The following is a 13,827-nucleotide window of genomic DNA, read 5'->3' as shown; positions in this document are numbered from 1 at the left end:
TCTCTGCTTTGTGTATTTTGATGTGTGTAGTTCTAACACAATTTCATATTCATGCACTTAATGGCTATTGGGCAGCAGCCTAGGGACGTACCCTGAAATTGTGCAGCCTAAATGTAACAAAAATTTGCCATCAAATTAGAGTTTAGATTGTTAGAGATTGTAAAAATTCCTTTGAGGCATGATGTGGTGGAAATGTAATCCAAGACAGTTAGCATAGCAAAGTCTGACATTTCATTAGTAAGGTCTCTGTGGTTCTGTTACTGCATCTGGAGGAAGAGGGTGTGGTTGCATTGCATTAATTTTGAATTTCTGTGCATTCTTCAGAGACCACTGTTATGTGTGTATTTCTCATATCATAAAGCAGTGGTTCCCAAACTGCTCCATGGGGAGCTGTGGAAACCAGCTAGGGGAACTGCGGAATCCTCACAAACAACCCTCCATCCTGTACAATGTATAGGATTGTAACCCTAATGGGGAGCTATGACCAATGGCCTAATACAGGCTTCTCCAAACCCCAGCCCGGTGGTCAGGGCTGGGGTTTTAGAAAACCCTTCCGCTCTGTGAGTGGAGCTTACTGTTCCAGTTCCACACTTCTTGTACTCTGAGATAAGAACATAAGAACAGCCCCACTGGATCAGGCCATAGGCCCATCTAGTCCAGCTCATAGCGGCCCACCAAATGCCCAGGGAGCACACCAGATAACAAGAGACCTGCTTCCTGGTGCCCTCCCTTGCATCTGGCATTCTGACATAGCCCATTTCTAAAATCGGGAGGTTGCACATACGCATCATGGCTTGTAACCCGTAACAGATTTTTCCTCCAGAAACTTGTCCAATCCCCTTTTAAAGGCGTCCAGGCCAGATGCCATCACCACATCCTGTGACAAGGCATTCCACAGACCAACCACACGCTGAGTAAAGAAATATTTTCTTTACAGACAACCCTCTACAGCAGGGTTTCCTGCTTCTAATGTATTTGAAGAAGCTTTTATTATTCCCCTTAATGCTGCTGGCCATGTGTTCCTCATAGTCTCTCTTGGCCTCCCGTGTCACCTTCTTACATTTCTTTTGCCACAGTTTATGTTCCTTTTTATTCTCCTCATTAGGGCAAGACTTCCATTTACGGAAGGAAGCTTCCTTGCCCTTTATGGCCTCTCTAACTTGGCTGGTTAGCCATGTGGGCACCCTCCTGGACTTAGTCGAGCCCTTCTTCCTTCCGGTATGCACCTCCGCTGGGCCTCTATTACTGTTGATTTGAGCAACCTCCATGCTCTCTGTAGAAACTGGACTCTTTTTACCTTCCCTTTCAACCTCCTTCTAACCAGCCTCCTCATTTGAGGGAAGTCCGCTTGTCGGAAGTTAAGGGTTTTTTTGAGAGATTTGCCCGGTATTCTTCCCCCGACATGCACGTTGAAACGGATCGCAGCATGATCACTGTTCCCCAATGGCTCAGTAACACTGACATCTCTAACCAGGTCCTGAGTACTGCACAATATTAAATCCAGAGTCACCTGTCCTCTAGTGGGCTCCATGACTAGCTGCTCTAAGGCACAGTCATTTAGCATGTCAAGGAATCCGGTCTCCTTTTCGTGACCAGAACACAAATTGACCCAGTCAAAATGAGGATATTTGAAGTCCCCCATGATTACAACCCTGTCCCTCCTTGTCACCTCCCTGATCTGTTTCCTCATTTCAAGGTCCCCTTCCAGTTTCTGGTCTGGAGGACGATAGTACGCCCTCAGTATTACATCACTCCTCAGGCCTGGTAATTTAACCCATAGAGATTCTATGGAGTCGGACCCATCTTCAATCTCTGCTTTGCTGGATTCTATCCTTTCCTTAACAGAAATGGCCACCCCACCTCCAACACGCCCTTCCCTGTCCCTCCTGTTGAGTTTATAGCCTAGGATTGCGGTATTCCACTGATTCTCCACATTCCACCAGGTTTCCATTATGCCCACTATGTCAATGTTTTCCCTTGTCACCAGACATTCCAGTTCTCCCATCTTTGCTCGGCATTTGCATAATGACTTCGGGCATTTGCATAAAAGCATTTGTACATGGAATGCCCCAGGATGGGCTGCTTATTAGTTCCTTTATCCCTGAATCCTCTCATTGTGCCAAACCGTCTATCACATCCCATCACGCTACCATTCCCAATTTCTTCTCCTACTCTGCCTTTACCTTGTTGTTCTCTAACCTCCCCATCCTCATCCCATAGGGATGAGGAGTCCCGAACCGGATGCCCCTCAGCTCCTGTCGGCTTTCCCCCAGAGATCAGTTTAAACTTTTTAAAGTTAGGTGCCAACTTTTTAATGTTAGATGCCAACAGTCTGGTTCAAGTGAAGCCCGTCCCTCTTGTACAGGCCCTGCTTGTCCCAAAACGTTCCCCAGTGCCTAACGAATCTAAACCCCTCCTCCCTACTCCACTATCTCATCCACGCATTGAGACCCCTGATCTTCGCCTGCCTAGCTGGCCCTGCGTGTGGAACAGGTTAACACTACCCTTGAGGTCCTGGCTTTCAGCTTCCTACCTAATAGCCTAAATTTGGCCTCCAGGACCTCCCAGCTACACTTGCCCACGTCGTTGGTGCCGACATGCACCACAACTGCTACCTTCTCCCCAGCACTATCTACCAGCCTGTCTAGACGAAAAGTGATGTCCGCAACCTTTGCATCAGGCAGGCAAGTCGCCATGCGGTCCTCACATCCATCACAAACCCCCCTCTCTATGTTTCTAATGATCGAATCCCCCACTCTAAGAAGCCCCCTCCCCCACTGAGGAGTATCCTGAGTGCATTTGGATACAGGCCTGTCCCCTGGAGAAGGGGCCCCCCTAGGAGATTGTTTCCCTCCTCTCCAGGATGACGTCCTCCAGCCCCGAGGCTTCCCACCTGGGCAGCTGAGGAGCTGCACACCTGAGGTTGGGACGAAACCTGATCGTCCCCAAAAGTCTCCCAACAGTCCTTCTCTGTCTGCCTCTGCTTCTCCAGGTCAGCCACCAAGGCTTCAAGGGAGCGGACGCGTTCCCTGAGTCCCTGGAGCTCCTTGCACCAAGGACGCACCCATGACATGTCCCAGAGGCATATAGTCATACATGTGGCACTCGATGCAAAACACTGGATAGCCCCGCCCTGCTGCTGGCTGTCTGACTGCATAGTTTTTTTGTTTAGGGGTACTTAAAAACCCTACTCTGGTTAGCAGCCCTCTTCTCAAGGGAAGAGAAAGGGTGGTATTGGGGCCCTGGCTTCTTCGCCCTGCTGCTGAACTCGCACAGATGCTAAACTCACAGTGCCTTACCTGGCACTTTATTCCCAAGGCACTGGGTTTCCCAGAGGCCACACGCACTTCTGCAGAGAGGCTCACATGGTGACAGACACTAGCTTTATACTCCTAGCCAGCCCTCCTCCCCCCCTCCTTGCTGACTGATAAGGGGCTGGTCTTCCCAGGTGAGATTTCCCTGAATGGGGTACTTGGATTTGCCTAATGGGGCTCTTATCAATGCCTAAAGATCAATTGCTATGACCTGAAGGACAATGACTATGCTAAATTGCCCTGGCTGGGTGGGAACTGGCCCTTCCTAGGTACTTACCCTCCAGTTCTCTGAGGCTGGACTGTTTTTTAACCTCAAGCTGGTTTTTTATTTGAGTTTAAACTGCACTGGTTTAAGAGTTTTTTGGCTTGGCAGAATTTACACGCTAAGGTTTAAATCCTGTTTAGCCCTGCTAAAATCCTGCTTTTATTAAGTGTGCACCTTTATTTATTTATTGCTCTCACCTAGATCCTGTGTCCTAATTTACTGAACCTTTAGATCAGGGGTGCCCAAACCCCGGCCCTGGGGCCACTTGCGGCCCTCAAAGCCTCTCAATGCGGCCCTCAGAGAGCCCCCAGTCTCCAGTGAGCCTCTGGACCTCCGGAGATTTGTTGGAGCCCACACTGGCCCAACACAACTGCTCTCAGCATGAGGGTGACTGTTTGACCTCTCACATGAGCTGTGGGATGAGGGCTCCCTCCATTGCTTGCTGTTTCACATCTGTGAGGCATCAGTGGCAGCAAAGGAAAGGCCAGCCTTGCTTTGTGCAAGGCCTTTTATAGGCCTTGAGCTATTTCAAGACCTTCATTCATTCATATAAGTTCATCTTTAATATATTCATTTATGTAAATTTATTCAAATTTTAAATGTAAAGTAATTCTTTTTTTTTTTTTGCCTGGCCCCCGACACAGTGTCAGAGAGACGATGTGGCCCTCCTGCCAAAAACTTTGGACACCCCTGCTTTAGATTATGTTCTAACTTAGATTAAGTTTAACTTGGGTTAAGTATAGGGTTAATTTAAACCAAGTAGAAAAACTTGCTTTCCACTTTATCCTCCTCTGTTTTATTTACGTATTTTCCCAAGTGCCTGTACCTTGGGCTCTTACTCACAAGTAGGACTCTGCTCCTGCTCAGAGTAGACCACTGTACGCAGTTACTATTTATTTTTATTGCCCTCACCTAGCTCCTGTGCCCCAACTTGCTGGACCTTAGAATCCCTCCCTCAGGTTAGATTAGGTGCTAACTTAGGTAAAGCTCTGGGCTGACACGTTTTCCCTGACGTCCTATTGCACAGCTTCTGGGATGCTGGGCAAGAGACTGCCCAGGGTGTCCCGGTGCCTAGATCTACTCAGAATACAAGCAGTGCAGAGGTGGAATGGTAAGCTCCAGTCCGAACGGGGGACCACCTTTTTGTCAAGCAGTGGTTGTGAGATTGGTGACCATTGGCCTTGTAGAACAAGAGAGCCAGAAATTGAAAAGGTTTGGGAATAGCTGCAAAGGGTATAAGTCAGCAGCTACATCCAACAAGCTGTAGCTGCATATAGAAAGCTTGTCTTGATTTTCTATTCATCTTAAACTATCTCAGAATATCTATAGTGACAAATTCCAGAGGGTAGTTGTGTTAATCTGTTGCCAGCCAAAACAGGGTATTGTGGCGCCTTCAAAATCTAATGTTTTACCCAGAGTACAAAGGAAGGGGGGTTTGTTTTATAGAGTTGGCCCTGTGAACATATTTAGATGATGATGCATAAATAATAATAATAATAACTTTATTTTTACCCTGCCCTTCTCCCCGAAGGGACTCAAGGCGGCTTACAACATATTAAAAACATAATTTAAAAAACAAATAAAAACATATTAACACATCATAAAAAAAACAGCAGTCAGAGTAAAAATAGGTAAAAAGAGCATAGAGCAGCAGCAAGTCATAAAAGAATCAGGCCTGTAAAAAATATTAAAAGATGTTAAAAAGATGTTAAAAGGCCGAGAACTCAGAAGGCTTGTTTAAACAGAAGGGTCTTCAGGCCTCGCTGAAAGGTCTCAAGAGAGGGAGCCATTCTTAAGTCAAGGGGAAGGGAGTTCCATAGCGTTGGTGCCACTACTGAGAAGGCCCTTGCAGCCGCCCCACGTACCTCCCTAGGCGGCGGCACTTGTAAAAAGGCCTTCTCTGATGACCTAAGAGGACGAGCCGGATTGTACGGGAGTAGGCGATCTCTAAGATAAATGCCCACAAAGGTTTATACCACAATACAAATGTTTGAGGTGCCACAGGAGGACCCTTTGCCCAAAATATTTTCTTGTTTCTCAGTTGTCGCTTTAATTTGGTGGCTAATGCTTTAAACTGTGCATGGTGTTACTGTTTCCAAGTATTTATTAATGTGCGCATGGATTCTTTGTCATTATTATATTGGTGTGCATACACATGGTGTCTAATTAAAGCTTTTATCCCACTGATTACTGTTGTTTTTACACAGTAGTGATATGGCTGACAGCGTATGATTTATATGAGCTTTTAAACATTACATTGAAACCTCAAACTCATCAATCCCTCTGTGTGAACTTGTATTAAAGAGCTAAGCTAACCAGGGTAGATTGCAGTTAACACCCATGAAGGACAGTGTATCATAATGCACACTCATAGATTTATTGCTACATAGTGGAAACACCCTCATAAGGTGGTGGGGAGGTGATGGAACAAAATATAAAATGCTTATGAACCTGGTTGGCTGCTAATGTTTACATGGGTTCATAGTTCGAACGAAGCAAAAGCTGAAGGGCCAGGAAACCACCCAAATGACTCATTCCTGCGCAAGCCAATACAGGCAGAGGGCTAACCCCCTCCCTCACAGTGTGAACAGCAACAGATGTTTTGGCAGAGTTTGTCCCCTGAGTCTTGGCTAGTGCTTGGGAGTGAGCAGCCCGTTGAGGCACACGAGAGAAGAATGATGACTGAAGGTGTTGACAATAGGAGGATAGACATTTAAAAATTCCTGTCCACATCTCAGCTCTGGTCTGTGCTTAGAACAGAACGTGGTCAAATCCCAAGGTGGAAATGTGCATGATACCATTTCAGACTAACTTGGGGATACCATATTTGAAGCACTTTCACAGATGATCATTCTGTTACACAAACATTTAAAGTGCTAATTACTATTCATTAAATGGCAAGCAGAAGTTCATAAGGAACTTGTAATTCAGAGAGGCTGGTGGAGATATCCACAAATGGACTTGATAAGTTTTTCCCTGTAATTTAGATCCTGGTCAGAACCAAGGTACCCAATCGCAGGGAGGAACCCATGCCCCCTTCCCTCCATTTAGCTTAACCCAATGTTTCTCAACCAATGGTATGGGTACCAACAGTGGTACCTGAGATAATGTCTGCTGGTACTTATGGGACCCAGCAGCGAGACCAAACTGTGTTCAACCAACTATCATCTTTACTTCAGAGCCAGAAGTTCAGCCAGTGTAGGACCTCGCCACCTTTCGCTATTATTTCAGAGTTTTCTTGGAAACGGGATAAGTTCTTAATTTAATAAATTCTTAATTCAACCTTTTGATTAGCAAGGACCCTGTGTGAATGACTGGAGTCATACGGTCCTCATCAGGCATTGAGTCCAATTTGCTATAATTACTTGAACATAGAAATGTTCATAGGAACATAGAAATTCTTGTCCCAGAAATGGTTGTTGATTAAGCCGCCCCCTCCCCCAGTTATAGTTCAGGTGCTAACATTGGGATTTCATCCAAGCAGATGTGCTACTGGTGGTTGTTGGTTAGAATACAAGCAAGTCACTTGTAAATAAAATTATACCAAGTATTATGCATGTACAGATGTTTTCTGTGAGGGTGCACAGAGTATGCTTTTGCTTGTAAGGGCAATGGTGACAAATTATAACTTTGTTCCGTACTCATTTGTGGCACAGGGGAAGTTTAATGAAAATGTAATATTTTATTGGAAAAAGTAGTTCTAAATCATTTTTAATGACATTAAAGGGATGGGACTTTTGAAGGTAATAGTAAATGGAAAATATAGCTATACCTGGAAAAAAAAATAACTATTTGGAATCTATTAGTGCCGCTTGTTAAGTCTTATCTCTCTCTGATAATCTTATCCACTTGGATACTGTGTAGTGATTCTTCAGCAGTTTTCATCTGCCCGAAAACAAAAAATGATTTGAAACTAGTAGAATTAGTGCGGCATTTTGATAGCAATTTCTGCAGAAATTGGGATAAGATTATAGGAGTAATTGAACATAATGCAGAAGGAAAAAGAGATTTGTGGGCTCTATCTTTACCCCCAGAAGATTTTTATGGTTAGAAAGGGGTGAGAAGGGAAAATGAGGGGGAGGAAGAAAATGAATGTGCTTTCTTCCTTCTATTTGCTTGGTCACCTGAAGGCAGCTTTCACATGTATAGGTAGTCTGGTAAGTGGTTAATTGCAAGCCTGCTTCCCTAGGTATTGGAGCTTGGGATCTAATTAAATTGTGTTTTTTGTATAATAAATGGCGTACTCAAAGGAACAAACATCATAGACTGTAGCTGTGCTGAAGTCATCACAAGCAAGGATATTGCTCAGTTTGTTCTTTCAGGTATCAAAACATTTAAAGCTGCAATCCTATGAAGCTGCAGTCCTTAACACACTTAAGGACTGCAGCTTAAGCTGCACTTAAGCTGCAGTCCTATACACACTTACATGGGAGTAAGTCTTATTGAGTTAAATAGGTCATATTTCTGAGTAGAAATGCATAGGATTGTGCTGTTACTAACTCACTTGGGAACTGGTCTCAGTTGGGTTTAGCAGTCTGAGGACTGAGTAAACATGCATATTATCAGGTTTACAGTAAAAATGCTCTTTGCCCAGAAGAAGCCAAGCTAAGTACCCTTAAAAAAAACTATTGTCAAAGAATAAAGTCTGTCTTGCTTTTCTTGCCTATTAAGGCAACCCAAAATGGCTCAAAGTAAGATAAAACAACAATCACAATACAATCAGCCACAGCAACAACAATGAAAAGGCAGCATAAAATAAAATCAAGTACCATACCAAACAATTTACAGTAAATAGTTCCTCTGTCACTGCTGAACATCCCGTGACCCTTCCCCACAAAAGTGGACCTATAAAGACCGATTTTAACATATCTCCTGAAGTTCAAGTGGGCCTTCAGAAATAGCGCTGTAGAGGGAAGGAGCTCTCATTTGTGAGAGCGTTTATATTTATTCATGTACTGATAGCATATTTTCATTATACATTTATCACTCCAACCTGTCAGTTTCAGCAGACAATTGAAATGGACAATGCAGAGGAAATAAACCTACTTTTAAGAGCTACTGGCAGTTAACCATCGAGTTCGGTCATGTTCCAGTTTCCATTACAATGTGGATGGATCCCTAGTTTGAGACCAACTCTTTTATCATGAGAAATGCAACTGTGATTTCACTTCGGCATGAAACAATCAATTTAACGGGTACTAGGTGGTCACAGGCATTTAGCTTCTGTTTTTAGAAGAATTCTGTATGGTGAGAGCTGTTGTATCTTTTTGGACAACGGATACTGATGTTCTTTGTCTTTTTTTCTTCTCAAGCCCAGGCCCCCTGTCATCCATTAAAGCAGCAATCAAGAGGAGTAAGTATGCTTCCAGACTGTTTTATATACCTTTTGGGCAGGTGCCTAACATCTTGATGAACAGAGAAAATGCTTAGACAAGTGTTTATAGTTTCAGTAAGCAGACTGCAGATGCATTTATTTTCTCTGCAGTATGTTCAGCCATGACTAGTACTTCAGTTGCTGACAAGCTGTTTTGCTTTTGAAAAACTAACATTTTTCTTACCTGTGCTTTGGGCTGTACATGTCTTAGGCTTCATAGTATCTTATCATCCTCCTATGTGATGCACTGATCCTGCTGCTTCATGTTAATAATAAAACACCTCTGTTACCATGCTTAAATGATACTGAACTGAATATTATTGAATTTTGTTAGAACTGCAGCCAAAATGGATTAATTGTATGTAGACTTAGCTTCAGAATACTTGATGGTACATCGTGTAATACTGCTTTGGACAAAATGCTTGCTTCTGTCAAATAAATGAAACTTGACCCATATCAATTGCTCCCTGATACTTTTAAATATAACAAAACCAAGAGCATTGCAGGATTTTAGAAAGCTTTCATTTATTTATTTATATCACAGCTTTCTTTCCCAACAGGAAAATTCAAAGTGGCCAACAAAAACAAGCAATACAAATAAGTCAAAGGCCAAAGAAAGGATCTCTCCTTCTCTTCTTTACAGTGTTACTGGCTGCTTGTGATGTCTAAGACAAGAGGAGCCAAATGTCCATTTTGCTAGGCAGAAAGGGGCACTGTATGCTTTCTCTTTCTCTGCACTAAACTTCTGAGTTAATAGCCATTTTTGCTCCAACCTTCCCCATCTTTTATCTTGGTTATTTTCTGCTGCAGTAATACTCATGTGCAATTCTCCCCCCACCCCACAAACTTTTTTCTGTCTTTGATTTTTGTGTGGAGAAGATATTTTTCTTGCCTCTTGCTGATCATATTTTGCATGTTGTGCTAGCAGTTTTGACATCAAAGTAACACGTTGCTAGCATTTTCTTAGATCTGTATTTTTAAGTTTTATAGTTTTCTAGCATCCCATGGGTGCTCAGTAGGTGGGCTAAAGGCATTTTTCTTACAAATTAGATTCAGAACTACAAATATATGTACATATTGCAACTAATGGAAGATTCAGCATGAAAAAGGGAAGACATTCATTGGCAAATGTCACAAAGCGTTAAAAGAACAGTGAGTCCTCTTCTCATTGAGATTGTCTTGGATCTAAAACTCTGTCTGACCAATTGATAGTTGTAGAATGGATCATGGTCCTGTTAATACTGTTTTGCAATTTATAGATGTTTAAATCTGAACTTGTATTGTTGAAGGATGATTTGTCAAAAGAAGGAAAATCTAGAAGAGATTAGACTGATATACAGTGATAAAAGACTATTTCAGAGGACCCTGAAGCATATTCTTTTACACCACTTTATGAAAACTTACATTAGCAGCAGGATCTTTGTTCAGGCTGTTGAGTAACTTGGCTTACAAAGAGAGATGAAGCAACTTCACATTTGCTGTTTTGAACACCCGAGTTAGTGAACAGACTTTATTCATTATCCCCAAAAGAGTAAAGAAAAATCACTATTTTGGAAAGTCCTTGAAGTAACCAACAATATTCAGTGTCCTGGGAAAAGTTGTCTTTTAATTCAAATAAAAGTTTAATCTTTGAACCTACTAATCTTGATAAAGTCCTTCGAAACATACAATTGAGGGTTAAGAAATATGCAGCAAGGGCTATTTGAAATAATTCTCAGTATTTTCAGCTCCATAAAAAAGAGGGATGCTAAACAAGACTGTAGTCTTTTTCCATTTTGTTTCTAGCAACTCTTAGTTATGAATGTTTTGCAGAACAAAAAAAGAGTTGCAATTCCTTCTTTGGAATTGTTTTACAGTAGATTATCATACAGTAATAGCTAGTTGAGATGACATTCAAATAACGGCAATTTTATTTGGAAAGTATGATTTAAAATGAACGGAGAGATGTCGCTTTAGAATGCAGAAACCGGAACAGAAAGGGAAGAAAATTTCCAAGTCAGATTATTTGATGACCTCCTGACATTATGGAATAGATGCTCTCTCACAACTAAGATTTTGGGAAGTTGTTTACTGCAGACAGTTTTACTGACCAAGTACACTGAGGCTGCAATTCAGGGTGGTGATGGAGGTGACGAAGAGGTGGATTGAGCCTGGGACGGGGGCAGAATTAATAGCACTCCCTCCTGGTCCTAATCTACCTTCCAGGGGTTATGCAGTTGAACTGGCGCAGGTCTGGGTTGCCCCATAGCAGCTACTGGGGCTTATCTGGGACAAGGGGATAAATGTCCCGTTACCCCGTGGAGACCTCCTGCAGCCAAAACTCTCATGTAGGATGCAGCAGAAGCCACGCTGGCACTGCTGCATTATCGTATGGGGAGTTGGATTGGGCCATAAGAAAATGAAACTATAATTTGATGTTGCATGAGTGTATAGTCCATTTGCCAGATAAAGCCACCAGCTACAAAATGACTGTGGAAACACTGCCTTGGAAGACTTTCCTGGTTCCCCCTTTCCACTGCAGCCCCTCTCCTCTAAGCTGCTTCCGAAGGTCAGTGAATTCTTGGAGGGTGACTCACAGCTTAAAGTGGTGCAGTAGGAAAGGCAAATTATCTTCCCAAGCAGAAGATTTTTGCAGTTTCTTGCTGCTCTATACTGCTTGGTTTCCTGGAGGGATGCTTAGTGTTGGTTTGAGCAGGTTCAGCAAGTACTTTTGTTCTTTTTCGGTGATCTGATCCTGAGAAGAATTGCAAAAGAACTGTCTAGAGTAAGCGCCTGTAATGTTGTTCCTGTAGCTAGCTGCACTTCCTTTTTAAAAAGTGGCGTCCCACATATGGTTTAAGATGGGATCTGAACTCTTAGACTGTATTTCTTGAAATCAGTGCCAGATATGCTATAGGACAAAAACAAGAAAGAAACATCTGCTTCTCAAATACAAAACTATAAGGAGAAAGCTAAAAAGTGCTTTTTAAAGCCTTGTATAACCCCACAAATGCATTTGCTGTCATAGAAGATATTGACAAAACCTAAAGACCCATCCCAAAGCTGATGCCCACTGAAAATACGGTGTTCTTTAGACTGAAGTTAAGTGCCATTGCAGATAAAGCTCAAATGTGATTTGCATGTTGTACTAGATTGTAAAACATGATACTTAGAAGTACAGAAACAAATTCCAGTTAATGAGGGATGGTCGCCCTCTTACTCTGGGAATGCTAAAGCAAGGACAGCTCAAGCTCATGACTAAAATAAATATTAGTCTAAAATAAATATTAAACTGCTGTTTTAAACAACAACCAAAAAGTCAAATTTGCATTTTTCTGTTCTTTAAGTAGACATTTGAAATAGTTGCTAGTTTTCCACGGGAGGACAGAATACTGTGCTATCCTTGTGCAACTAACAATGGAAATCCAGTGGATCTTTACTACTAACATGGTTTGTTCTTTTTTCTTTTTCTCCTTCACTTTCTCTTCCTTTGCTGTAACCCCTTCTATTTTTTCCTTCAGCACTCATGAATAGTGCACATCAAATATGCCCCGTGGAAGAGGTATGTCTGTGCTTTCCCTTTGCAGCTGGCACTTCCCTGATTGCTGCTATGCATCTGTAATGGCATAATTAGCATCGTTTTGCTTCTGCATAAGATAATAAGGCTCTTTCTCTCTAAATCATGCTGCTGTGCAAACCTGCCTCCTGGTTAATTTCTTATTGTTTTGATTATATAAGACAAATTAAAAGGGTTATATTCCAATAAAATTTTATAAACACTAATAAAAATGTACTGAGTTGATCCTGTAACGGACTCATTCCACTTAATAAAATGCGTGCATATATAACTACCTAACTATATAGCATCAACATCCCCATTTAATACTAGTGCTGGAAGTATACTATGATTGCATTTGGAATTAGGGTAGTGGTAATGGGAGGGGCAGTGCCAGGTTACTGAAGTCCTTGCGGCCAAACCCTGCAGTGGACCCCACTTGGTGCATTGCCCCCTCATGTTTATTGACAGGGGGTGACAGGTGGCGGCAGCACCAGCTGCTCTTGCCCTGCCCTCCCTACCAGCCAATGGGAGCAACCTCTGGATGATATAGCATTCTCTAGAGGAATATACCCATATATAGCTGGAGTGCTGGGCACAGTGGGGGCACAAATCTCTTCATTAATACATGCCATTGCTGGTACTGATACTATCAGACATGGATTCTTGATAATGACACAATCTGGCCGACACAAACTTAGGTGTTCTCAAACAAGGGCATGGGGGAAAGGGCTCAAAAGAATAGGTGAAGAATATTCCCTCCTCCATATTGATCTACTATATTAAAACATGTGCATCCCAAACTCTACAACAATTTCTTTTTTAAGGGAACTATGAGATGCATACTGAGATTTTAATGCTGCGAGCAACTCCATGTGCATATTTTTTTGTGTATGTAGCTCTTTTCCTCAGCTGAAATGAACTTGCTCCAGCATATATGGATGTATTCAACCTGCTCAACCAACACAAGCATTGAGTTTCATCAGAGCATTGCTTCTACATTTTTAGTAATGCTTCTTGTTTGGACACAGACTTGAGTTTTGCTATGAACCAATTTTAGATGTATTCTTTTCACACTGTGGCTTGGAAGTCAGTGTATCTTATGAGAATACTTTAATCCCTGTCATAAGGAGATGTTATGCAAAAACTGAAGTGGAAGGACTAGCTTTTAGGCACTGAACTATTCTTGTTCCTATAATTTTATAATGAATGAATTTGCTGATGATCAGATACCAGCTATGGTGATTTCCAATGATTTGGCAGTAATTTGGGAAGCATAATATAAACCTTATGTTAGCATTAGTCCAAATAAATTGTTCCCCCCTTTTTTTTAAACTAG

At 42.2% G+C, this 13,827-nt stretch overlaps 1 protein-coding gene across 4 annotated transcripts in view; it reads left to right on the top strand.

Moving 5' to 3' along the window:
• SH3D19 (SH3 domain containing 19) overlaps positions 1 to 13,827 on the top strand; it is a 96,701-nt gene that overhangs the window by 37,856 nt on the left and 45,018 nt on the right. For 2 of the 4 annotated variants that reach the window (XM_066632239.1, XM_066632237.1), the window contains exons 3-4: positions 8,892 to 8,932; positions 12,454 to 12,494. In XM_066632239.1, coding sequence (XP_066488336.1) covers positions 12,479 to 12,494 — 16 coding nt within the window. In that variant the 5' untranslated portion in view covers positions 8,892 to 8,932; positions 12,454 to 12,478. Of the gene's footprint in view, positions 1 to 8,891; positions 8,933 to 10,003; positions 10,106 to 12,453; positions 12,495 to 13,827 lie in introns of all 4 variants that reach the window. The other 2 variants (XM_066632238.1, XM_066632236.1) reach the window with 2 other exon arrangements.

This window comes from Tiliqua scincoides, chromosome 6, assembly GCF_035046505.1.
Source record: "Tiliqua scincoides isolate rTilSci1 chromosome 6, rTilSci1.hap2, whole genome shotgun sequence".
Lineage (NCBI taxonomy): Eukaryota > Metazoa > Chordata > Lepidosauria > Squamata > Scincidae > Tiliqua > Tiliqua scincoides.
The sequence above is the reverse complement of the archived record's forward strand: the minus strand, read 5'-3'. Positions and strand labels throughout refer to the sequence as shown.